We start from the raw sequence: 23,948 nt of genomic DNA on the forward strand, positions 1-23,948 counted from the left end.
CAGACCTGCAAGGTGACCTCCGTGGCCTCCGCAGAGGGCAGAGGCTGGCCGGAGCGCCAGCAGGGCCGTCCTGCGCAGACGCTGCCCGGGATGGGGTGAGGGGGGGGCAAGGCCCGGGCTAGGAGCGGCGGGGCCTGGGGGCTGGTCGGTCAGGCCCTCACTTGCTGGACAGGAGGAAATGGGGGGCCTTGCTTGTCCCCCCTGGGAGCTGGGTGGACGCCCTGCTTTCCGGGAGCGCTGTGGGCACGCCGGTCCGGGGGCGGGCGCGTGTGCGAGGTCTCCGGAAGCCAGCGGGCAGCATCCTGTGAGCCCCGCTGCCCGTCCCCGGACCGAGGGCCACTCCTCCCAGACCTCCGTGTTCTCCCTGCGCCCGGGGAGGGCGGCCAGCCACTGCCCTCCGCTGCCGGCCTGGGGCAGTCCATGGAGCAAAGTGGCCTTGGAGAGCTGAGGCGTGTAGTGCCAAGGCCCCGGTAGGGGGGGGACCTCCTCAATGTCGCGGCGTTTTGTATTTTTCCCCAAACACACCCCTTTTCCTGTTTCCGAAGTTCCCGCACACGGTTGTTGACGATATTCCTTTAGTATCATGCCCTCTGTTGGGTCTGCCGTTAATTTTCTTTCTGTATATTTTTCCTTGCTTGACGTTCAAACGACCAATAATCTTGCTAGAGGTTTTTTTCTTTATCAGTCTTCGGAGAAATTTTCTGAGTGTAGTTTATGGACACGTGAATGTGCGCACACATGAATGTAGCATGACTATCAGCACGAAGTGTAGCGTGTGAGCGCTTATGCAAAGGTCTCACCGCGCATGTCCCTTTGCCTCGCGGCTGGGGCTTTGGAGAGAAAGCCGCGGGGGGCGGGGGGGGGGCCGATTTCCACCTGCTTCACCGCCGTCGCTGCGCCCGCGCCTGTGCGTGTTACTCGTGATGCTTTCCTGGACTTTCCAGAGCATTCTAAGACTCCTGCTCTGCGACCTTAGCCTCACCGCGCATGCGCCGTGTCCCCGTGTCCGTGCGACCACGTCCGCCCTCCCAGGGAACCGCTGTGGATGGTGCTCGCTGCCGCCCTGGCCTGTTCTGGGTCCTTCGTAACCACTTACCTTAGGGCTTCCTCCCTCTTCGGGGTATTTCCCGCCTCCCGGGGAGGAGACATCCCCCAGGGGCGTGGAAGGTAAGCCCTTCGCCTGGTCCAGCCTGTCCCCACCCAGGTCTGCTCATTCCCTCCTCCCCTCCCCCTCCCCCTCCTGTGACAGTGCAATGGGGGGCGGGTCTCGGTTGCTGATTCTCACTAGGTTGTTTGGAGAGTGCGACTGGCTCATGGCCCATGCACACACGCACACACATGCACGCACACGCATGCGTCCACACACACACACACCCGCCACCCTCCAGGCACCGGCGACCGCCAGGAGCAGCGTGGGCGCGTGGGTGCGTGGGCTGTGCTGCGGGGCCGTTGACAGGACGTCAGATTCGATTTCAGAGTTTCTCCTCCAACATTGAAAACAGCGCCCGCGTCCCTTTTCTACGAGTGTCCCTGTCATCGCGTGGGACACCGCTGGGGCCGGCCCTTTCCCGGCGTTTCAGCGTGTTCCTCGGCGCCACGTCCCCACGCTCTTGGGTCGTGTCCGTCTTCCTGATGTCCTGCTGCACGTGAGCCCTTCGGTCTGAGAACTTGTTCCCTGTGGCTTCCTCTTGCAACTAGAGGCCCGGGTAAGAATTCGTGTAAGAGCCGAAACTGGTTTGGCTCAGTGGATAGAGCGTCGGCCTGCGGACTCAAGGGTCCCAGGTTCGATTCCGGTCAAGGGCATGTACCTTGGTTGCGGGCTCATCCCCAGTGGGGGGTGTGCAGGAGGCAGCTGATCGATGTTTCTCTCTCATCAATGTTTCTACTCTCTATCCCTCTCTCTTCCTCTCTGTAAAAACTCAATTAAAAAAAAAAATTCGTGTAAGAATTGTGTGTGGATGGGGCCCTGGGCCTGGCCAATTAGGGCCGATTGGGGTGGCAGTGGGAGGGGGCCGGCCAGGGGGAGGGGCTATGGGAGGTTGGCTGTGGGAGTGCACTGACCACCAGGGGGCAGCTCCTGTGTTGAGCATCTGTCCCCTGGTGGTCAGTGCGCGTCATAGCGACCGGTCACTTAGGCTTTTATATATATAGACTAGAGGCCCAGTGCACAAAGTCATGCATGGTGGGGGGGGGTCCCTCAGCCTAGCCTGCACCCTCTCCAATCTGGGACCCCTCGAGGGATGTCCAGTAGGATCAGGCCTAAACGGGCAGTCGGACATCCCTCTCACAATCCAGGATGCTGGCTCCCAACTGCTCGCCTGTCTGCCTTCCTGATTGCCCAGGGTGGGGGTTCCCTTGGGACATGGGGCAGCCTGGGCGAGGGGCCTGTGGTGGTTTGCAGGCCGGCCACGCCACCTGGCAACCCAAGTGGAGGCCCTGGTATCTGGGGTTTATTTATCTTCTACAATTGAAACTTTGTAGCCTGGAGTGGAGCCACGCCTTCTGCTTGCTCCGTGGTGGCAGCCATTTCTGTTGGGATTTATGTATCTTCTATAATTGAAACTTTGTAGCCTTAAGCAGAGGCCAAGGCAGGCCAGGGTGTGTGGAAAGCTTGGCTTCCTCCATCGCCGGGGGCAACCCTAGCCTCCTGCTCTTTCCAGCTCCATGGCTGCTGCCATTTCTGTTTGGATTGGTTTACCTTCTATAATTGAAACTTTGTAGCCTTGAGTGGAGGCCTAGGCCAGCAAGGGCAGGCAGAAAGCTTGGCTTCCTCCATTGCCGGGGAAACCCAAGCCTCCTTCCTGCTCTCTGTGGTCGCAGCCATCTTGGTTGGGTTTGTTTGCATATTCGCTCCGGAATGGCTTGTGGGCGTGACTTGTGGGTGTAGCAGAGGTACGGTCAATTTGCATATTACTCTTTTATTAGATAGGATTAGATGGACAGTGACCCTTCCTTATCCACTTCTATTCTCTCTCTCTCTCTCTGCCTGCTGGCTGCTTCCTGGGAGCAGTCCTGGCTGGGAAGACCCCACCAGTTGTGTCTGTGCCGCCCGCCCTGACTCAGTCTCCGTGGGGGTTCCCCTTTAACTGCCTCCGTCACCCCTCCCCTCCGGGTAAGTGGACAGTCACGTGTTTACTTGAGTCCCAGGACAGGCTCATTAACTGGCCTTCCTCGCTGTCCGCTGTCTGCTGTCCGCTGTCTGCTAAGGGGCAAGGCTTCCCAGAACCTCCCTCCGTTCTCTGCCCAGGAGGCCTTGTGGCCTCAGGGGTGGGGCTGTGGGAGGGGAGGGGACAGGGCTGCAGCTCAGACCGTGTCTGGCAAGACAATCTGGGTCCAACCCTCTCCACGGGCACCCTGCCCTGTGATGGTCGTTCCCCGCCGCCGTTTCTGGCCTGAGGTTAGGAGGGCAGGAGTAGGGATGGGTGGGCCCCATGCTGCCCCCGCACCACCCCTGGGTCTCGGGTGCCTGGGCTGTGGGCCCCTCTCGCAGCCCCTGGCAACCAGGGTCAACCCAGCTTTCCCTGTTGGCACCCATTGCTAGGGTGGAGCAGGGGCCGAGTGGGCCAGGTACCCGGGGCCTCCCTGGCCAGGGGAGGCTCCTGTCGGAGGACGATCGTGCCCGCGCCCCCAGCGCCCGCACAGAGCAGCACACGCACAGGCTCGGGAAGTGCTCCTTTCTTAGCTTCCTGCGTTTCACAAGGTGCCGCAGCCCACGCCCGGGGCCCCCCAGCCCCGCAGTCCTGAGTCCGGGCCTCCTGGGGCGGCAGGAGCCAGGCACCTCGCAGCACCCAGGGTGCAGCGGGCACACCCACTGCCCATAAATACCGTCACATAAATACGCCGCGACCTTCCAGGCCGCAGGCCGCACTGCGCAGTCCCGGGCGTAGCACCAGAGAGCCCGCTCGGAGGGCAGGCCCACGCCTGCCTGCACCTGCAGCCGCCCCGGCCTGCAGTCCCCACCGGGGGCGGGAGGGGGGCCTCCTCAGCCAGGCCAATCCGCTTGCTCCCGAGCTGCCCAGGCGGAGCCTCCTCCTGCTGCCAGGCCACCGTGCAGGTCCCTGCAGCGGCTGCAGTGTCCACAGCCCGGAAGCCAGGGGGGCTGCAGTCCTGGCCCCGGCGTCCCTCCGAGAGCGCTCCAAGCCCTGGGTCGTGTCGGCGGCACCGGGACGCGGGCACGCTGCTGCGCTAGCGCTCCTCGGCCCTGCGGCGGAGCCCGGGCGCTGGCCTGTGCGGGGCTGCCTGGGAGGCTGCGGCGCGACAGGAGGGGGGGGGGGTCAGTGCCAGGTGGGACGTCGCCCTCCCCCTGCTCCCCAGCTCAGCCTCTCCTCCCAGCTCCCCCCAGGCTGTTCTCTGGGGTTCAGTTCCACCCGTGCCCACACCCCTCCCTCCTCCGCCTCAGTCTGCTGGTGCAGCAGCCGCACCAAACGCCACCAGCCCCTTACCTGGGCCCAGGGCTGGGGACAGGGTGCCAGGGAGCTGGGGGGGCCCACCTGAAGGCAGACAGACCCACTCCCGTTAGTGCCTCACCCCTGGGTGTGCAATGGAGAGGGAAACCCAGGCCTGCAGAGTCCCCCCTAGGCAAACAGTGGGGCCTCTCCTCCCCACCCCCACCCCCCGGAAATGAGTGTCCCCAGTCCTGCCCTGTCCAGGCAGCATGGAGGGTTGGGAGACGGGACTTCAGGCTGGATGGGGGGAGGGGGAAATGTCACCACAGAACTAGCCAGGTCCCATCCAAAGCTGGGGGCCTCGAGGCCCTGCCTGTCCGTCTTCCCAAGGGGCCTCAGGCAGGCAGCACCCCACCCCCTCAAACGTCAAGGCTGCCCGAGGCTGTCTGGCCCTCTGGTGCAGTACCACGCCTGACCACCAGGTGCCGCCACAGCCAATAGTATGTCCTGAGCACCAGGCTGGCAAGGTTGGCGCCACCCCCAGGCCTGGCCTATGTGGGAGGAGCCTGCCCTGGCCCACGTCTGGGGCTGCTCGGGACGGCCAGCACGCCAAGCCCTGCTCCAAGGTCCAGGGGCCGCAGGGTTACACTTTGCCCATCGGAAGCCATGGGAACCCCAGACCACCAGGACCGGTCAGCACTGCGCGTGGGGAGGGGCAGGCCTGGGCCGGGTGGGGCTGGGGCACAGGGTCCCCGTCCTCGTTCCCCAAGAGCCTGGCTCACCTTGGCGGCAGGTGGGCCCCGTGTAGCCGTCCACGCAGTGACACCGGCCGCTGACGGGGTCGCAGTCGGCCCCACCCCCGCAGTCACAGCGCAGGGCACAGCCCGGCCCGAAGAAGCCGGCTCTGCAGTCTGCTGGGGGCAGGCGGAGAGCTGAGCCGGAGAGCCACCTGCCGCCCGGCCCAGCTGCCCTCTGGGTGGGGTCCTGTGGGCCCAGCCTCCCGTGGGAAAGCGCCGGGAACCAGCACCCGTCCAGACCGGGGGCCTGGCGGTCACGATGCCCCCACGGCAAGACCACCAACAGGGCGGCCCTTCCTATCCCGGCCGTGGGGGCAGGTCAGGGTCTCCTCCCCCCTCCCTGGGCACAGGTCCCCCGGAACCCGCAGGTGGCCTGAGGGCGGGGTGGCCCTCACAGCTGACCCTGAGGGAGCAGAGGGCGCCCACCGCACGGCACGGGCAGGGCCGACCAAGGTCACGGCCCAGAAGCCACACCTGTGCCCCCACCGGAGGGACCGCGGACTCACCGAGGTCACAGGCGGCCCCCGTGCGCCCTGGGGGGCAAAGGCAGAGGCCGGTGACAGGGTCGCAGGTGGCCCCATCCTCACAGTCGCACCGCTGACCGCAGGCCTCTCCGAACGAGCCCGGCTCACACCCTGGCGGGGGCGGGCAGACTCAGCTCTCCCCCTTCCCACACCCGACCGGCGGGGCAGGGGGCAGGGGTGCGGCGGGGGGCACTCACCCTTCTCGCAGGCCTGGCCGTGGGAGCCGGCGGGACACAGACACTGGCCGCTGACGGGGTGGCAGGGGGCTCCGTGCTGGCATCGGCACTGCCCCTGGCAGCCGCGCCCGTGGAAGCCAGGGGGACAGGCTGGGGAGACCGGGTGAGAGGCCGGCCTCAGTTTACCCGAGTGAGCAAAGGACTGGGCTCAGGGGGGAGTTCACGGGCTCCAATATGACCCGTCTCCTAGGCCCCCCGAGCCCAGGTGAGCCAGGTCCCCGCGCAGGTGGGAAGGGGGTGCCAGGCCAGGGCCCCGCACTCACGGTGCTCGCAGGCCTGGCCGTAGAAGCCGGGGCCGCAGCGGCAGGCGCCCGTGCTGGGCTCGCAGGAGGCGTTGTTGAGGCAGGAGCACTCCAGGCGGCAGGCGGCGCCGTAGCGCCCCGCGGGGCAGGCTGCGGAGAGCGGCAGGTCGGCCCCTGCCAGGCACCGGCCCGACGCGGGTGACCCGGGAGCCGACCCTCAGCCCACGCGGGACCCGCCGCCCGGCCGCCGGGCACTCACGCAGCTCGCAGTGCGGGCCCGTCCAGCCCAGGCCGCAGGAGCAGCTGCCGTTGGCGGGGTGGCACAGGCCGCCGTGCCGGCAGGCGCACCGGTGCTCACAGCTCACGCCAAACCGGTGCTGGGGACATTCTGGAGACGGAGGTGGGCGCTGTTGGAGCTGCGGCCCTGGCCGGACACGCTGGGTCCATCCCACCAGCCCGACATCCATTCCACCATCTCCCAGTTCCCCGCAGGCCCAGCCTGCACGGGGCACACGTGTGGGGGAGGGACCCCAATCCTGCCCCTCCGTCCATCCCGACCCAGAGCCGAGGTCACTCAGGGGGAAGGACGGAGGGTCGGGAGCCTTCCGGGAGGCGGCGGCACTCTGCTCCTCATCTGATTGGCCCGCGGCTGCCCTGCTTCTCGGGGGTGAGGACGAGGCCCGGCTGCAGCCAGGTCTGGGGCCGCTGACCCTCTGCCGCCACCGGCTGACAACCAGGGGGGCACCAGCCCCTCTGAGGGCCAGAGGGCGGCAGGGGCTCAGGCCTGCCAGGGGCTGTGGGCACGGCCGTGGGACCTGCATGCCACTGAGGGCGTGAGCCCCACGACTGTCCCCAGGGCCACCCCATTTCTCCACCAAGACCTGTGCTCCAGGCCCCCCTCTCCCGGGGCCCAGCCCTGGGCCTGCAGAAAGCACCGGGGACCCCACTCCCAGGGGACCCCCCTCCCAGGGCACGTCGGCAGGAGGTTGCTCCCTCCTCAGGCTCCACAGCCACCTGGCCCTCCTGCCACGGGACTGGACACCCTGTTCGGCCCCCACTGGGCCCAGCACGTGGACCGTAACCTGGTGGCCTGAGCCGGACCCCGGTGGAGGGAAGGCTAGGGTGGTCCTGGGCGGCCCGCTGACCCGTGGGGCACTGGGCGGGGGGCGGGAGGCGGGGTTCTACAGGGACCCCCAGCTCCGCCCATGGCTGTTCAGTGGCCCCTGGGCACCCGGCAGCAGGCGAGGGCACTCACCGTGCTCACAGTGGGCGCCGGTCCGCCCCGGGGGGCAGACGCAGGAGCCAGTCGCCGGGTCACAGGTCGCCCCCGGCCCACACCTGCAGACGTGGGCGCAGCCGGCACCAAACCGGCCTTGTGGACAGGCTGCGGGAGGAAGGGGAGGGGCGCCCTGGTGACCCCCTTCGCTCCACCGTGTGGGGTCGGGGGCAGGGCGGAGTCTCCATCCACGGGCGGCCCAGACAGAGCAGACTCCCTGCTCCTCTGCCCCCATCGGCTCGGGCACCTCCCAGCCCCGACGGGGCCCAGCCTGCTCCTCGGCGACAGTGACTCACTGCCCCCCCAGCCGGCAGGCACCCCAGACGGCACCCAGACGAGTGGAAAGTCCCCGTGTGACTGAGGGGAAAGCCCTGCTCTCGGCAGGATGCCCGCTGGCCTCTGCATGGCGGAGCATCACCCTGGTGGCATGACGGGGTGGGGGGGGCACAGCACACAGCCCGCAGGGACACCCAGCTCCCCAGCCTGCGGCCGAGGGGAGGGCCAGGGAGGCAGGTGGGCAGGGCGCTGTCCTCCCTGCAGACTGGGGGCCCCGCCCCCCGAAGCTCAGGAGGAGCCCCGCCTCCCCTGCCACTCACTGAGGCTGCAGTCGGGGCCCAGGACCCCCGGGGGGCAGCGGCAGGTGCCCGTGGCCGCGTCGCAGGAGCCGCCGTTGAGACATCCGCACCGGTGCTCGCAGCCGGACCCGAAGCGCCCGTGGGGGCACCCTGCAGGGGGTGGGGGGCGGCGGCCAGGGGTGAGGGGCTGGGTCTCCCGCAGCAGAGCCCCCGCGTCCCTGCCCTCCTCCCCTGCCAGCCAGCGGCTCAGCTCAGGCCCAGCACTCACGCTGCCGGCACCCGGGCCCGTGGTGGCCCGAGGCGCACACGCAGGCCCCGGAGGCCGGGTGGCAGGTCTGGTTCTCGCCGGGACACTGGCACTGGTGCCCACAGTTCTCCCCGAAGGTGCCGGGCGGGCAGGCTGGGGAGCAGACATCCTCTGTCACCCCGAGGCCCCTCTTGGCACGAGATTTTGGGGCCCGGCTCGGGGAGACAGGTGGCCCGAGCTTCAGGAGGGACCGAGCCACCCCCCACCCAGGCCCACCCCCTCGGTCACCTACTCTGCTCACAGCCAGGCCCGGTGGCGCCCGGGGGGCAGCGGCACGCCCCGGTGACGTGGTGGCAGGCGGCGTCCGGCGGGCACTGGCAGCGCAGGGCACAGGCCTCTCCGAACCATCCGGGCGGGCAGGCTGCGGGGGGCACGGGCTGGGTGGGGAGCCCAGGGCCGGCACTGGCCTGGAGGGCTCATGGGTGACAGACACCCCCCCCCCCGGTGCTGGCAGGGGGGGGCTCACCACTGTCACAGCGCGAGCCCCTCCATCCCGGGGGGCAGAGGCAGGCCCCGGTGACGTGGTGGCAGGTGGCGCCCCGCCGGCAGGCACAGCGCTCCTCGCAGCGAGCCCCGAACGTGCCCTGGGCGCAGGCTGCGGGTGACAGCGCAGGGCTGGGCCCCGGGGCGCGGGCAGCTCGGACGCAGCCCCGCCCTGCAGGACGCTGACCGCCCGGCTGCCGCCCCAGCCCATCCCACTTACGGCTCTGACACGTGTCCCCCGTCCAGCCCGCGGGGCAGAGGCAGCCGCCGGTGTGCAGGTCACAGAGGCCGCCGTGGAGGCATCCGCAGCTGCGCTGGCACCCGGCTCCGAAGCGCCCGGGGAGGCACTCTGCGGGGCGGGCACAGGTGAGGGCCCGCCTCCTGGGGCAGGGCTATGACCCCCACACACACTGCTCCCCCAGCCCCCCTGCATGCCTCTGCTCCCAGAGCCTCAAATCCCGGTCCCCAGGAAGGAGAGGTGCGAGCTGGTCACACTGCAGGCCCAGGCCACACGCCAGACACTGCCCCAGCCCCCACCCCAGGCCGGGAGCTTTGGCCACAGAGGGCGGGGGCTGCACAGGGGCCCTTTGGGGTGCCAGCCCTGGCTCCCACCGAGCCCAGGGCCCCTCGTCCCTCCTCTGCCCCCGGGACTCACCCTGCTCGCAGGCCCGGCCGGCCCAGCCCTCCGCGCAGGTGCAGTTGCCCGAGATGGGGTCGCAGGTGCCCCCGTTCCGGCAGAGGCAGGCGTGCTGGCAGTTCTCGCCGAACAGGCCGGAGGGGCAGGCTGGGGAGAGGGCAGCGCATGCAGCACCCACAGCCAGCCCTCAGGGCGCCCCCTCCCCCCAGGAGGCCCAGCCAGAGCCCGCCGCAGATCAGGGGCAGGGACCTCGCCCACCACTGTTCCTATGACAACCTGCCCCCGGCACCCCGAGACTGCAGCCCCCCCCCCCCCCCCCCGCCGCCAACCAGCCGTGGGGCTCAGCGCTGCAGGGCGTGGCCCTGGGTCCTGAGCGGCCCCTTCCTTCCCTCGTTCCCCCGGGTGCCAGGGCCCAGCCACCCCTGCCGCCACTCAGTGAGCCTGGCACCCACCCAGGAGCAGGGAGCACAACCCAGACCCGCCTCACCCTGCAGGCAGCTGGGACCCGTCCAGCCAGGGCCGCAGTGGCACTGCCCGTGCACTGGGTCGCAGGAGGCCCCGTTGAAGCAGGAGCAGGCCTGGCTGCAGTTGTGCCCGTAGGTGAGGGCCGGGCAGGCTGCAGGAGAGGGCGGTCAGGGCCCGGGAGACAGACCCTGGGAGGAGCAGCTGCGCCCCGGGCCACCGTGCCCCTCTCCGGCCTGGGCATCCTCAGGGGCCCACAAACAGGACCCACGTGTTGCCTCCGTGGGAAGCGGTGCCCCCGGGGTGGCCACTGGGCAGCTCGGGACAGCCAGGCCAGGCCCCGGAGCGAGTCTGGCACAGAGACCGCCCCCGCCCCCGCCCCCCGTAGCGCCCCAGGCTGGCAGGCCTCACGCACTCTGGGCGCAGCGGGGGCCCTGGCGGCCAGCAGGGCAGAGGCAGGCGCCGCTCACAGCGTCGCACGGCGCCCCGGCCGCGCAGTCACAGGCGTGGCGGCAGTCCAGTCCGAAGAAGCCGGCCGGGCAGGCTGCGGGGGCGGGCGGTGATGGGGCGGCGGCCCGGTCACCAGGCCCGTCCACACGCCTGGCCGCCGCCCCGGCCCCGCCCGCTCACCTCGCTCACAGAAGGCTCCCCTCCAGCCCGCGGGGCAGGTGCAGGCCCCGCTGACGTGGTCACAGGCGCCCCCGTGCTCGCACTGGCAGCGCCGCCCGCAGCCCGGCCCGAAGTGGCCCGGGGGACACCCTGAGGGACAGAGCCCGCCCGCCGTCAGCTGGGGTGACAGCGAGCCCCCGTCCTGCCCGGGCCCCCGCCATCCCCACGTCCCGGGACTATGGGTTTGGGGCTGGCTGACGGAGAAGCCCCTCCCTGCCCCCGGGGGCACCGGGCTCACCCCCACGCCCCTGCCCCTCCCCTGCCCAGGCAGGGCCTGAGCCCCAGGGGAGGCCTTTGGGGGTACTTGTATGAGGACCTGCCCCAGCCCAGCTCAGCCACCTCTGCAGCCCCAGGGGCAGGTGCCGGAAGGCGAAACCCGTGTTCTCAGCAGCCACGCTCCCCCTCCAGGTGCCCCTGCGCTGACAGGCGCCTGGGCTCCCGGCTGCGGCCCCAGGTGAGCCTGCTGCGGGGCCTGGGGGCGGGAGGGTGGGGCTCGGGCTGGGAGGGGAGCTGGTGAGCTCAGGGGAGTAGACCCCCTGCTCGTCTCGGGGCAAGCGGGCAGGGCCAGGTTCCCCAACATTTGCAAGTGTGCATCTGGTACACGGCGTGCATGCATGTGTGTTCATGTGTGACTGCGCATGCTGTCACGTGCTTGTGCGTGTGTGTGGGTGTGTGTACACGTGTGGGGCATGTACATGTCTGTGTAACTGCATGCTGGCATGTGCTTGTGCATGGGTGCGGGGGTATACATGTGTGGGGCGTGTGCATGCGTATGTGCATGCTTGTGCACGTGTGTGGATGTGTGTACACGTATGGGGCATGTACATGTGTGTGTGTGCATGGGGTGCAGTGCACACTGACAGCTCGGGGGCAGGACTCACGCTGCTCGCACCGCGGGCCCCGGTAGCCGGCCTCGCACACACACAGGCCGCTGACGGCGTCGCAGCTCCCGCGGCCGGCGCTGCAGTTGCAGGCGTGGCTGCAGTCAGGGCCCCAGTGGCCGCTGTCACAGGCTGCAACGGAGCCGGTCACCAGCAGGCCCAGCAGAGCCCGCGGGCACCCGGGGGGTGGGGGGGGGGCGGGCGGCACGGCTGCTGGGCCTGGGGAGGCCTCTCCAGGGCAGGGATGCCAGACAGGGGCCGCCTACCTCTCTGGCAGCGGAGGCCGGTCCACCCGGGGGCACAGCTGCAGTGGCCCGTCGCCGGGTGGCAGTGCCCATCGTTGGCACACGAGCACCTCATGCGGCAGCCGGGCCCAAACCAGCCTGCGGGGCACGCTGAGGGCAGAGGGGGGGTGAGCGGTGGGGGTCGGGTCTCGGGGGGCTGGGGGCAGAGGGGGGGTGAGCAATGGGGGCTGGGTCTCGGGGGGCTGAGGGCGGAGGGGGGGTGAGCGGTGGGGGCCGGGTCTCGGGGGGCTGGGGGCGGAGGGAGGGTGAGCGGTGGGGGCCGGGTCTCGGGGGGCTGAGGGCGGAGGGGGGGTGAGCGGTGGGGGCTGCGGGTCTCGGGGGGCTGAGGGCGGAGGGGGGGTGAGCGGTGGGGGCTGCGGGTCTGGGGGGACTGAGGGCGGCGGGGAGGGTGAGCGGTGGGGGCTGCGGGTCTGGGGGGGCTGAGGGCGGCGGGGAGGGTGAGCGGTGGGGGCTGCGGGTCTGGGGGGGCTGAGGGCGGAGGGAGGGTGAGCAGTGGGGGCCGGGTCTCGGGGGGCTGCGGGCGGCGGGCACTCACTGTCCTGGCAGCGGCTGCCCGTGTAGCCGGGTTGGCAGCGGCAGGCTCCGGTCTCGGGCTCGCAGACGGCGCCGTGCTCACACGCCGGGCAGACCTCCTGGCAGCCGAGCCCCCAGCGGCCCTCGGGACAGTCTAGCCCCCGCCCCCCCCCCCCATGGCGTGTCAGTCTCCCGGGCTCAGCACCACACCCCAAACGTGCACAGGAGGGGGACTCCCGGCCCCTCCTCAGCTGCAGGGTGCAGACTGCGGGGTGCCATCACCAAGGGAGCCCCCGCCCCGGGGGGCTCAGCAGGACGCGGGGCGTCCAGGGCCAGGAGACCCCCAGGCAGTAACAGCAGCCTGGAGGGCGGACACAGCCCCTCGGGGGAGGGCCCTCCGCTGGCACAGCCTTCGGGGCAGCACGGACCCGACCCCCGGACGCAGGGGGGCCCGGCGCCGGCTCCCACAGCCTCTGGACGGGCCTGGGGTCAGGGCTCCCCGAGCGTAGCCCAGGGCTGGGGTCTGCGAATACGGCCTGAGGAGGGGGCCCCCCGAGTGGTCCAGCCCAGGGAGCGAGGGGACCACTCACCTGCCCCACAGTCATCCCCCGTCCGCCCCGGGGGGCACAGGCACTGCCCCGTGACCCTATCACAGGGGGCCCCCCCGCAGGGGCAGGATCCGGAGCAGTTCACGCCAAAGGTCCCGGCCGGGCAGTCTGTGGGGGGAAGGGGCTCAGCCACCCCACGCGGATCTGCCCGTCTCCCCTCGGGCCCACCCTTGGCACCTGCCCCCTGGCCCAGCGGGGTCCCCGGGTGGTCCCAGGAGTGGGCAGGGGACAGGGCCCTGGAGCAGTGGGAGGGCTGCCGGAGGGGTGGGCGGGCATCCAGAGCCCTGCAGAGGGGCCAGGAGCAGGGGCAGGCTGGCTCTGCCTCCCTCCAGCCCCTGGGTCCCCGGACCCCCTGCCGCGGCCCTCAGAGTCCCTCCCACCTGGGGAGGGAGAGGGTGCTGGGCGCAGGGCCTCAGGAAAGGGCGTGGGCACCTTGATCCCCACCCCACCCCACCCCACCCGTGAGGGCTCTGCAGAGCCCTGTGCACCCCACACCTGCCCGGGCTGGTGGGAGCTGTCCCCGCAGCAGGCCCACACCCACCCCCACCCCCCACACCCACCCCCACACCCACCCCCACACCCACACCCACACCCCACACCCACACCCCACACCCACCCCCACACCCCACCCCCACACCCCCCACCGCACACCCACCCCCCACACCCACACCCACACCCACCGCCCACCCCCCACACCCCACCCCCCACACCCACCGCCCACCGCCCACCCCCCACACCCACACCCACACCCCCCACCGCACACCCACCCCCACACCCACACCCACACCCACACCCACCGCCCACCCCCCACACCCACACCCACACCCCCCACCGCACACCCACCCCCCACCCCCACACCCACCCCCCACACCCACACCCACCCCGCACACCCACACCCACACCCACACCCACACCCATACCCCACCCCACGAACCAGACCCCACACCCACACCCCACACCCCACGAACCAGACCCCACACCCCACACCCCACACCCCACGAACCAGACCCCACACCCCACACCCCACACCCCACGAACCAGACCCCACACCCCACACCCCACACCCCACGAACCAGACCCCACACCCACACCCCACACCCCACGAACCAGACCCCACACCCCACACCTCACACCCCACACCCACACCCTACGAACCAGACCACTGAGCACAACGCCCCACCTGGGCTGACAGCTGGACGAGCTGAGCTGGGACACGGTGGGACCCAGGCCTGGGGCCTTCCAGGGCCCCATGGGGCTCTGGGACAGAGGACACCCCCAGGGAACCTTGTCACAAGGACCCAGCCCCTGGGCCCCCCCTCACATCCCACCGCGGGCACACGCACACGCACACACACACGCACACGCACACGGTGGGGGGGGGGGGGCCACGGAGCAGTGACGTGGCCCCGCGCGGCCCGGGACCTCCTCTCCGCTAATTGGGGGCAGACGCGCGTTTGGCTCCGTAATCCTTTCCAGACCTCGCCACCGCGGGAGGCATCGTGTCTGTGAAAGTATGAGAGTCATTTCCTGTGGCTCATCCTCGGGGCGGGAGAGAGAGACAACCGCGGGCAGGGCTGGCGGGGGGGCCTCCCCAGGCCCCGCAGACAGCGCTGGGGCGGGAGGGGCTGGAGTGGAGGGCGCGGCGGCGGCGGGGTGCGAGCTGCATGTGTGCGTGTGCGTGTGCGTGTGCCCGTGCGTGCGTGGGGTGGGGTGGGGTGGAGAGGAATCAGAGGACACGGGTGGCCGCCGGTGTGGCTCCCAGTTCCCGTGGCGCTTCCTTCCGCAGATGCGTGCGGCCCAGGCCAGAGCGCTTCCGAGCGAGGTCGGGCTGGGAGAGGGGTCCCGCGGGGTTCCCACATGCCCTCCTCCCAAGGGGACCCAGAGCCCTGGGCAGGGTCACCACTGGCGTCCTGGGGACCCCCACACGGGAGGGACCCGGCCTGGGTGCAGCGGGGACGCCGACCCCCGGCCCCTCCTCATTCCCCAGAGACGGAAGCTGGGGGGCGACTCTGACGGAGGGGACAGGCCGGTGGCTGGGGGAGCTCAAGCCGGCTGCCCCGGCCACGGCCACACCACCCACACCACAGACCCCAGCCCCTGCCCACCGGGGCCCATGGACTGGGCCATGGACACTGAGTGCCGTGTGCCCGGGAGGCACTCCCTGCCGGCGCTCTGTCACTCGCACTGCGGGCCCCGCCATCACCTGCCGCGGCCCCCGCCTCGCCCACCGCCCTGTGCCCACTGACAGGGCCCAGGCCTCGGCCTCAGCACCCACAGGAGGGCGTCCACCCTGCCCGCGCCCATGCCCATTCCCATGCCCACGCCCACGCCCCCAGCCCAGGCTCGGCTCCGGGACCCACCCAGGAGCAGCTGCCTGTCTGGCTGGCTCGGGCCACCCGGGAGGAGTCCTGCACCCCAGCTTCAGCACAGACGCACTCAGTTCCCGTGGGGGGAGGGAGGGGGGAGGAGGGAGGATGGCGGGGGAGGAAGGGGGATGGACAGTTAGGCACAGGCATCGCCCTCTCTGGGCTGGGCCCTGGGCAGCCCCAGCCCCTGCCCCAGCCCCAGGCCCTGCCCCAGCCCCAGCCCCTGCCCCAGCCCCTGGCCCCTGCCCCAGGCCCTGCCCCAGCCCCAGCCCCTGCCCCAGCCCCTGCCCCAGGCCCCTGCCCCAGCCCCTGCCCCTGGCTCCTGCCCCTGCCCCTGCCCCAGGCCCTTCCCCAGCCCCTGCCCCAGCCCCAGCCCCTGCCCCTGCCCCTGCCCCAGCCCCAGGCCCTGCCCCAGGCCCCTGCCCCAGCCCCAGGCCCTGCCCCTGCCCCTGCCCCAGCCCCTGCCCCAGCAGCCTCCATCTTCCAGGTGCCCGGGGGGTGGGTGTAAAGGCAGCACCAGGTGGCACCCCAGGTGGCAGCTCGGTCCGTGCCAAGTGTACCGAACGACCCGCACCACCCGGACCCCGGACCCCGGGTGTCAGGGACCAGCCGCTCACCTCGGTCACAGTCCTCCCCCCGGAAGCCGGCTGGACACTGCTTCCCACACGCACCGCTGACGGGGTCACAGGCCGAGCCCGGGGGACAGGCACACGCCTGCTGGCACCCCGGCCCGAAGAAGCCGGGTTCGCACTCTGAGGGGGCGAGGAGAGAGGGCTGTGGGGTTCAGCGGCCCCAGGAGCACCCCTCATCCACCCCCGGGAGCACCCCACACCCCCCCCCCGGGAGCACCCCTCACCCCCAGGAGCACCCCACCCCCACCCCCGGGAGCACCCCTCACCCCCAGGAGCACCCCACCCCCACCCCCGGGAGCACCCCTCACCCCCCAGGAGCACCCCTCACCCACCCCCAGGAGCACCCCACACCCCCCCGGGAGCACCCCTCACCCCCCCAGGAGCACCCCACACCCCCCCAGGAGCACCCCTCACCCCCAGGAGCACCCCTCACCCCCAGGAGCACCCCTCGCCCACCCCCAGGAGCACCCCACACCGGGCACACACCGTGCTGGCACCGGGCGCCCCGGAAGCCGGCCTTGCAGGAGCAGCTGCCGTCCCTCCGGTCGCAGGCCCGCGTGTTCCGCTGCTCGCACCGGCACTCCTCCGAGCAGCCCGGCCCGAAGGCCCACGGCGGGCAGGCTGCAGCACAGACGCGATCCTGGTCCCACCCCCTCGCTGGGCTGCGTCCCTGGAACCCGGCAGAGCCGCAGGGTCCTCCCCGCACGGGTGACCCAGGGTCTCAGTGACGTTCCGGAATTTGCCAGGGTCACCCCACTTCCCAGCGGGAAGCTCTGGGGTCCTGGGGTCCTCCCCTCTGAACAGTCCTGTTACAAAGCGCTTCGCAGAGCTGCTGGGACTAAGCCGCCATCGCCTCCCACCTTCCCCGCAGCCCCCGCTGCTCCCCGGGGCCTGCAGCCCCACTGGGGCCCCGGACTCATGTGCCACCAGGAGACCCCAGAGCCAAGAGGAGCCTGCACCCCAGGAGCTCCTGAGGGAGGCCTGCACACTCCCCGCCTGAGCTGGGGACCCACCCGACCCCCTAAGCCCAGGGACCTGGGCGCACCTCACACCCCAGCGGGGCTCGCTGAGCTCCCGCGGCCTCATCTGCGGGCGGCGGACAGGCCAGCCCGTGCCGCTGCGGCGGGAAGGCGCCGCGGCCCCGCCCCCGGACCCGGGACAGGGGACTCACCCAGGTGGCAGAAGCGGCCGTACAGCCCCGGGTCGCAGAGGCAGGCCCCGTAGAGGCGGTGGCAGGGGCCCCGGTGGGCGCAGTGACACTTCTTCCGGCAGTGCTTGCCCCAGAGGCCCCGCGGGCAACCTGGGGAGCGGGGCCTGTGAGCGCCCCCTCGCGAGGGCCCCCCAGTCCGAGGAGGCGCCCCGAGGGGCCCAGCCCCCAGCTCCGGGGCACGGCCGGAGGGCTGCGGGGCCCCCAGCACCCGGAGGACCCTGCACCCCAAACAGGGAGGACCCCGGGAGATGAGCGAGGGCACCAGGAGGGCGAGGCCGGCACAAGAGGCACCCCGAGGTGTGGCCGCCGCCCTGGCTGGCCTCCCCTCCTGGGGTCTGTGGCCTGGACGGTGCCGGGCCAGAGGCCAACCAGCTGCTCCGCACACAGGTGGCCACGCCAAGGCCTCATCCCGTCTCCCGTGTCCGCCCCACATCCCGCAGCCCTCCCGCCTCCCTCCCGGTCACCCAGCCCAGCCTGCACACCTCAGAGGGAAGGACCTCGGCCCCACCCGGCCGGTCCAGCCCCAGGCAGCGGCCAGGGCGAGGGGAGGGTTCGGGCTTCCCTTCCCCGACGCAGCTCCACCCCGCCCCACCCCCTGCACGGGCTGCACACACTGGGCAGTGACCCCAAGATGTGCCCCCGTCCTCACCCCCAGGGACCCCAGTGGGCCATCCGGGTTATCAAGGCCGCCCCCCGCCCCCCCAACAAGCGTCCTTAGAAAGACGAGGAGGCTGCAGGTGGGCAGACAGGCCGTGGGGGGATCCAGGGCACAAACCGGCCAAGGAGCCCCGGGCCTGGACGCCGGCCCGCAGGCCTCTCCGATGGAGTCCTCCGCTCACCTGCCCAGGCTCACTGTGCCCACGGACCCCACGTGAGACCCGGGTCTCGGGCAGCCACACGGCCCCACAAGCCAAGCACCGGCGTCCTCACCCGCCTGGGTCCTGGGGCCGCTCAGGGCCCGTCCCCCAGGTCGCTCCTCACAGGCCGAGGGCTCTCAGCCCCCAGCAGCACCAGACAGAGGGGAAGTGGGGAGAGGCATGGGGGAGAGGCGGGGGGGGGAGGCGGGGAGGAGAGGCGGGGGGAGAGGCAGGGGGGAGAGGCAGGGGGGAGAGGCAGGGAGGAGAGGCAGGGGGGAGAGGCAGGGGGGAGAGGCATGGGGGAGAGGCAGGGGGAGAGGCAGGGGGAGAGGCAGGGGGGAGAGGCAGGGGGGAGAGGCAGGGAGGAGAGGCAGGGGGGAGAGGCAGGGGGAAAGGCAGGGGGGAGAGGCAGGGGGAGAGGCGGGGGGAGAGGCAGGGAGGAGAGGCAGGGGGGAGAGGCAGGGGGGAGAGGCAGGGGGGAGAGGCAGGGGGAAAGGCAGGGGGGAGAGGCAGGGGGAGAGGCGGGGGGAGAGGCAGGGGGGAGAGGCCTGAGGCGGCCGCCGGGGGGCAGGGCCCTGCACGCTGCCTGGGACTTGGACGCCTGCCCTACAGAGCCCTCCCGGCCACCCGGGGCACCGGGGACGGTTCCGCTGTGGCCACCAGCCAGCGCTAAGGAGGAAGCTCGCGCTCCATCAGCCACCTTCTCTGGCAAGAGAGGCGGTAAGAGGACGCGTCCGGCCCTGAGGGGTTACCCAGGTGGACGCTCCAATTCCCCCAGACACGCCCTCGGAGTGGCCTCCCGTGCAGCTGCGGGCCGGGGTAGTGCTGCCCGCCAGTCCCGCCCGCCATCACAGAGCTCTGCCTGCATGCTCCCAGGAACGGGGAGCTCCCTCCCTCCCAGGGAGCCCATTCCCAAGTGCTCTTCTTCCGTCTCCTCCACCTGCTAGCGCTCGGCCCGATACTGAGCCAACAGGGAAGCCAGCTCCTGGCTCAGCAGCGGGCCTCTCCGTGCTGCGGCCCCTCCCCCGCGGAAGGGCGACGGGAGCGAGCCAGGCGGGGAGCTGACAGGTGCCGCCCCCCCCCCCGCCCCCAGCTGCACAGCGGGCGGCACGCACCGTCCTCGCAGTGGGCGCCGCCGACGCCGGGAGGGCAGCGGCAGGCCCCGGTCGCGGGGTGGCAGGTCCCGCCGTTCCGGCAGCTGCAGGCGGAGCTGCAGTTCTTCCCGAAGGTGTCCGCGGGGCAGGCTGCAGGGACGGGGCGCCCGGGTCACGGCCGCAGCAGGGCTCGGGCCCAGAGCCCCCAGGGACACTGCGGCCCTCTGGGGTTGGAGCCGCCCAGCTCAGAAGCAACCGCCCAGAACACGCGTGACGCTCGTCCCCGGACGCCCACACGCAGGGGGCCACGTGCCGTCCCTCGGAACGCCGGCATCCACCTTCCCCACCGGCATTGTCAGCTGGCAGACCCCGGGAGGCACTACGGCCTGAGACCAAGCTCCAGGCCGCCCGGTCTGGGGTCGTGGGGCGGGCGTGGCGCAGGCTCCGGACAGAGGAGGGAGAGCAGGTGTCCAATGAGCTCCGGCCACCAACAGGCTGTGGCCTGGGACCTGCTGCCCCCACGGACACGGCAGGACCCCCCCCACCAGGCTTCCTTGTCCTGGAGCCCCGCCCACCGCGAGGGGCAAACGCCTGGCCCAGGGCAGGTGGTCAGTAGACACTGAACAAGTGAGTGAGCGGACCCTGCCCAGGAAGGAGCACACCGGACGGGCTGCCCAGCCCAGGCCCACCCCCACCGCCCCCCGCACGCGGCCCCCCACACGCGGCCCCCACACACGGCCCCCCCCACCGCCCCCCACACACGGCCCCCGCACGCGGCCCCCCGCACGCGGCCCCCCGCACGCGGCCCCCCGCACACGGCCCCCGCACGCGGCCCCCGCACGCGGCCTCACTCTCGTTGCAGACGAGCCCAGTCCAGCCCGCGGGGCAGTCACAGCCGTCCAGGCCCGGGAGGCAGGCCCCTCCGTTCCCGCAGTCCGCGCAGGTCAGGCTGCAGTCGGGGCCGAAGGCGCCGTCCAGGCAGACTGCGGGCAGAGGGCGAGGGAGCGGGCTCAGACCGCCGGCTCCAGGGCACGGGGCCGCGAGGGGCACGGGGCCGTCCATGGAAGCCCCGGGGCGAGGTGGGAGAAGACATAGGCCCGGGGGGGGGGCCTCCCCGGGAACTGGGGGCCCGTCTGGTCCAGGCTCGGCCCCCGACACGCTGTGCCAACGCCGCAGGTGGCTGCACCTGAGCCGCGGTCTCTCGGCCATGACAAGGGTCCCTCCCTCACACCCAAGTTAGAAGGGGCCTCGGGGGCCCTGGCCGCCTCCCCGAGACCCGAAGCCCGGGCGCCCTGCTCACCGAACTTCTCCTCCAGGGAGAGTGCGCCCCGGGCCTCCGCCTCCTCCGCCTCCTCGGCCCCCACGTCGTCGTCCTGGAAGAGGTGGGCCGGCGGGTCCGCCAGCACCGCGATGTGGGGCAGGGGCCGCGCCAAGGGCAGCCGGCCGGCCGGGTCCCCCTCAAGCGTCTCCAGGGCTGCGCGGACACAAAGGCCCTGAGCCCCGGCCACCCCGTCCTCGGGGCCACCTCTCCCCCCCTCCCCCGGCACCAGAGCCAGCTCCAGCCGGAGCCCACCCAGGCCCCAAACAACTGCCCCCAGGCCCCGCCCGCCCTGGTCTTGGGGGCTGGGGTCCCAGCTGCTCTCCTGACCCTACTTCTCGGACACACGAGGCTCCGGGCCCTGAGGGCCTGACTCCCCACCCCCCACCCCCCGCCGCTCCGGCCCGGCCCCCTCCCTGGATGGAGGAACGCTGAGCATGGAGGAGGCGGGGGAGGGGCAGGGGCAGCTCTCTGCCCCTCTCGACACGTCCCTCACGGAGGGCCCCACGTGACGGGCCAGACTCACGGGTGCAGCCCCGGCGGTCCTCGTCCAGCCGGAAGCCGGGCGCGCAGGAGCACTGGAAGGAGCCGGCCAGGTTGGTGCAGTGGTGCTCGCAGCCGCCGAGGCCGGACGCGCACTCGTCCACGTCTGCGGGCACACCGGGCCGCTGGGCCTGGGGAGGCCCCTCCCGCCCCACCCTGCCGGCTGGCCCGAGCCCAGAGGCTATGCCGGGGTGACGCCCCCCACAGCCATCCCCCCGCCCCCCTTCCCCAGGCTCAGAGAGATGGTGGACGCCTGCCCCGTGAGAGACCAGCGACCACAGGTCGGGGAGCCAGCAGGCAGGTCCCTGCAGCCCAGGCGCCCGCCCCGCCCCGCCCCGCCCCGCCCCACCGCTCACCCTCACACCCGCAGCCGTCGGGGCTGAGCCGGTAGCCGGCGTAGCAGCTGCACTCGTACCCGCCGGGGCTGTTGGTGCAGACCTGCTGGCAGCACGGCGCGTCCGCACAGTCGTCCACGTCTGCGGGCACACAGGAGCCGCTGGCACGGGGACCCCCCCCGCACCCCTCCCCACCCCCACCCCCGGCCAGTGCGCGCACTCCCCCAGGACAGATGCCATGGCCGCAGGGCCACCCGCTGCCGTGGGCCGGGCTGGGGCCTGGGGGGAGGACCCTCACACCGCAGTGACAAGGTGTCACTCGGGGCTGGAGGCGCCCACCGGGACGCTGCCCCCCGGCCTGGGCGGAGCGAGCTGCGGTGTGACAGCGGGGACGTGGGCGTCAGGGTTTGGGGCGCGGCCTCGGAGGAGGGTTCGCACCGATGCACGTCTTCCCGTCCTCGTGCAGCTCGAAGCCGCGGGGGCAGGTGCACAGGGGCCCCGCGCTGCTGTGGCTGCAGCCGTGGGAGCAGCCGCCGTTGCCGGCCTCGCAGCTGTTCACGATCTCCATCTCGATCCCTGAGCGAGACCCGCCGGGACGGGACAGCGCCTGAGTGACCCCCACCCGCCGGGGTTTCCCTGACCCAGCAGCCGGCCAGGGCCCCCAGGTCCACTCTGCTGGGAGAGAGGCAGCAGGGAGCCTGGGCAGGCTGGGCCTCCTGATCACCCCTGCCCTCCCCGACCCACCCCTGTCCTCCCAGGGCCCACATCCACCCTCACCCCCACCCCACCCCCACCCCCGTGTCCTCCCAGGGCCCACTCCCACCCCCACCCCACCCCCACCCCCACCCCCGTGTCCTCCCAGGGCCCACCCCCACCCCCACCCCCACCCCCACCCCCATGTCCTCCCAGGGCCCACCCCCACCCCCACCCCCACCCCTACGCCCAGCACTGTCCTTGACAGGGGAGCTTGGCCAAAGCAAACGGCTGCCGCCACCTCCCACCCGGTGCCCATGCCCCCCCCCCCCCCCCGTCCACTCACGGTAGCACTGCCGGCCGTCGGCCCCCAGCTCGTAGCCCGCGGGGCACACACACTGGAAGGACCCCCGCGTGTTGAGGCAGCCGTGGGCGCACTGGGCCAGCCCCGTGGCACATTCGTCCACGTCTGGACGGGAGAAGATGGGGGGGGCTCTGGGTGCTGGCCCCAAAGAGCCACGCCCGGGGCGGTGCCGTGGTGTGAGGGGACCCGCCACGGGCCAGGGCTCAGGCCCCTGTGCCAGGAGGGCTCCCTCATGCCGCCCCGACTTGCACTCTGGCTCCAGGCCCGGCCGGCCCCTCTGAGCACCCACTTTTATCACCCAGCTCCCCCCGGGCAGGGGCACCGCGGACCCTCTGCCCTCCGGAGGCCCCCCCCCCCACGGCCGGCCCTGCCAGCAGCATGGCAGCGGCGCCACCTCTCTGCGCCCCCGGCTCTCAGCGGTGCCCTCCCCCAGGCTCCCCACGCCCCGCAGGGTGGGCGGGAGGGCCTCAGCGCTCCAGCCTCTGGGGCAGCAGGACCGGAGCCAGGGCCCCGGCCTCCGCCTGGTCACGCCCCCCCCCCACTCTCTCCCTGCGCCAGCCCAGCCCCTGCACCCAGAGCTCCACCCCGGCGGCGGCCCTGGCGGCCACCCGCCCCACGCCGGTCCTGCGGCTGCGGGTCCCACGGGGAGCGGGACACATGAAAGCGCCGGAGGGCATCTAACTAACCACACTGCGCAGGCCGCCGGGCCCCGCTGCCGGGGGTGGGGACCCTTCTAGAAAGCGGCGCCCAGCGGGTTAACCAACCCGACACCCGAGGCCACAGGGAAGCGCCCCCTTCTCTTCCTCCCGCCTCTCTCATCAGCAGGCCTCGCCTAGCAACACCAGAAACATTTAAAGACAGCAGCCCCAGCCGGTGTGGCTCAGTGGCTAGAGCATCGGCCTGCGGACTAAAGGGTCCTGGGTTCGATTCCGGTCAAGGGCACATGCCCGGGTTGTGAACTCGATCCCCGGTAGGGGGCGTGCAGGAGGCAGCTGATCAATGACTCTCTCATCGTTGGTGTTTCTCTCTCTCTCTCCCTCTCCCTTCCCCTCTGACATCAATAAAAACATTAAAAATAAATAAAACAAGTAAATAAATAAGCACAACCTGAAGTCTGCCAATCGCTGCCCAGATGAGGCTCAGGTGGGACGCAGCCCTTGGTGCGTTCCTGCCCGGCCGCCCAGCCCCCAGGCGTGCCGAGGAGCCCGCGCCACCCCAGGCCAGCCCTGCACCCACAGCCGGGGCAGCCGGATGCAGCTGGGCAGGCCCCGGGGACCCTCCACAGCGGCCCTCGGGCGGGGCTGGCCCCGGGGACCCTCCACAGCGGCCCTCGGGCGGGGCGGGCCCCGGGGACCCTCCACAGCGGCCCTCGGGCGGGGCCTTACCTTCGCAGGCCTTGCGGTCGGCTGCCAGCCGGTAGCCGGCGTGGCACTCGCAGTGGGCGAGGCCCCGGAGCACCTGGCACGTGTGCATGCAGCCGCCGTTCCGGTCGGCACACGGGTTCCTGCCTGCGGCCACCGCCCGGAGGAACAGAGCAAAGGGGAGAGATTCGGGTGGGAGCTGGGGACCCCTCGCCCTCCCTGCGGTCTGAAGGGCGGTCTGTGCCTCCTGCCCCGCCCGGCCCAGGCACAGGCTC

The 23,948-nt window shown here is 71.7% G+C and overlaps 1 protein-coding gene across 1 annotated transcript in view; it reads right to left on the reverse strand.

Moving 5' to 3' along the window:
* Positions 1-3,979: 3,979 nt before the first annotated feature.
* Positions 3,980-23,948, reverse strand: part of MEGF6 (multiple EGF like domains 6) — a 68,081-nt gene continuing 48,112 nt past the window's right edge. The window contains exons 7-37 of the mRNA XM_054720928.1: positions 23,698-23,820; positions 22,295-22,417; positions 21,694-21,831; positions 21,277-21,396; positions 20,904-21,026; positions 20,360-20,533; positions 19,911-20,042; positions 19,081-19,209; positions 17,070-17,198; positions 16,385-16,519; positions 15,884-16,018; positions 12,883-13,008; positions 12,315-12,446; positions 11,741-11,869; positions 11,475-11,606; positions 10,555-10,683; positions 10,340-10,468; positions 9,950-10,078; positions 9,481-9,609; positions 9,046-9,174; positions 8,575-8,703; positions 8,304-8,435; positions 8,057-8,185; positions 7,440-7,568; positions 6,444-6,572; positions 6,206-6,334; positions 5,904-6,032; positions 5,689-5,817; positions 5,168-5,296; positions 4,443-4,490; positions 3,980-4,247 (exon numbers count right to left, since the gene is read on the reverse strand). Coding sequence (XP_054576903.1) covers positions 4,186-4,247; positions 4,443-4,490; positions 5,168-5,296; positions 5,689-5,817; positions 5,904-6,032; positions 6,206-6,334; positions 6,444-6,572; positions 7,440-7,568; positions 8,057-8,185; positions 8,304-8,435; positions 8,575-8,703; positions 9,046-9,174; positions 9,481-9,609; positions 9,950-10,078; positions 10,340-10,468; positions 10,555-10,683; positions 11,475-11,606; positions 11,741-11,869; positions 12,315-12,446; positions 12,883-13,008; positions 15,884-16,018; positions 16,385-16,519; positions 17,070-17,198; positions 19,081-19,209; positions 19,911-20,042; positions 20,360-20,533; positions 20,904-21,026; positions 21,277-21,396; positions 21,694-21,831; positions 22,295-22,417; positions 23,698-23,820 — 3,899 coding nt within the window. The 3' untranslated portion in view covers positions 3,980-4,185. The remainder of the gene's footprint in view (positions 4,248-4,442; positions 4,491-5,167; positions 5,297-5,688; positions 5,818-5,903; positions 6,033-6,205; positions 6,335-6,443; positions 6,573-7,439; positions 7,569-8,056; positions 8,186-8,303; positions 8,436-8,574; positions 8,704-9,045; positions 9,175-9,480; positions 9,610-9,949; positions 10,079-10,339; positions 10,469-10,554; positions 10,684-11,474; positions 11,607-11,740; positions 11,870-12,314; positions 12,447-12,882; positions 13,009-15,883; positions 16,019-16,384; positions 16,520-17,069; positions 17,199-19,080; positions 19,210-19,910; positions 20,043-20,359; positions 20,534-20,903; positions 21,027-21,276; positions 21,397-21,693; positions 21,832-22,294; positions 22,418-23,697; positions 23,821-23,948) is intronic.

This window comes from Eptesicus fuscus, chromosome 9 (genome assembly GCF_027574615.1).
Source record: "Eptesicus fuscus isolate TK198812 chromosome 9, DD_ASM_mEF_20220401, whole genome shotgun sequence".
In the NCBI taxonomy this organism is placed as follows: Eukaryota; Metazoa; Chordata; class Mammalia; order Chiroptera; family Vespertilionidae; genus Eptesicus; species Eptesicus fuscus.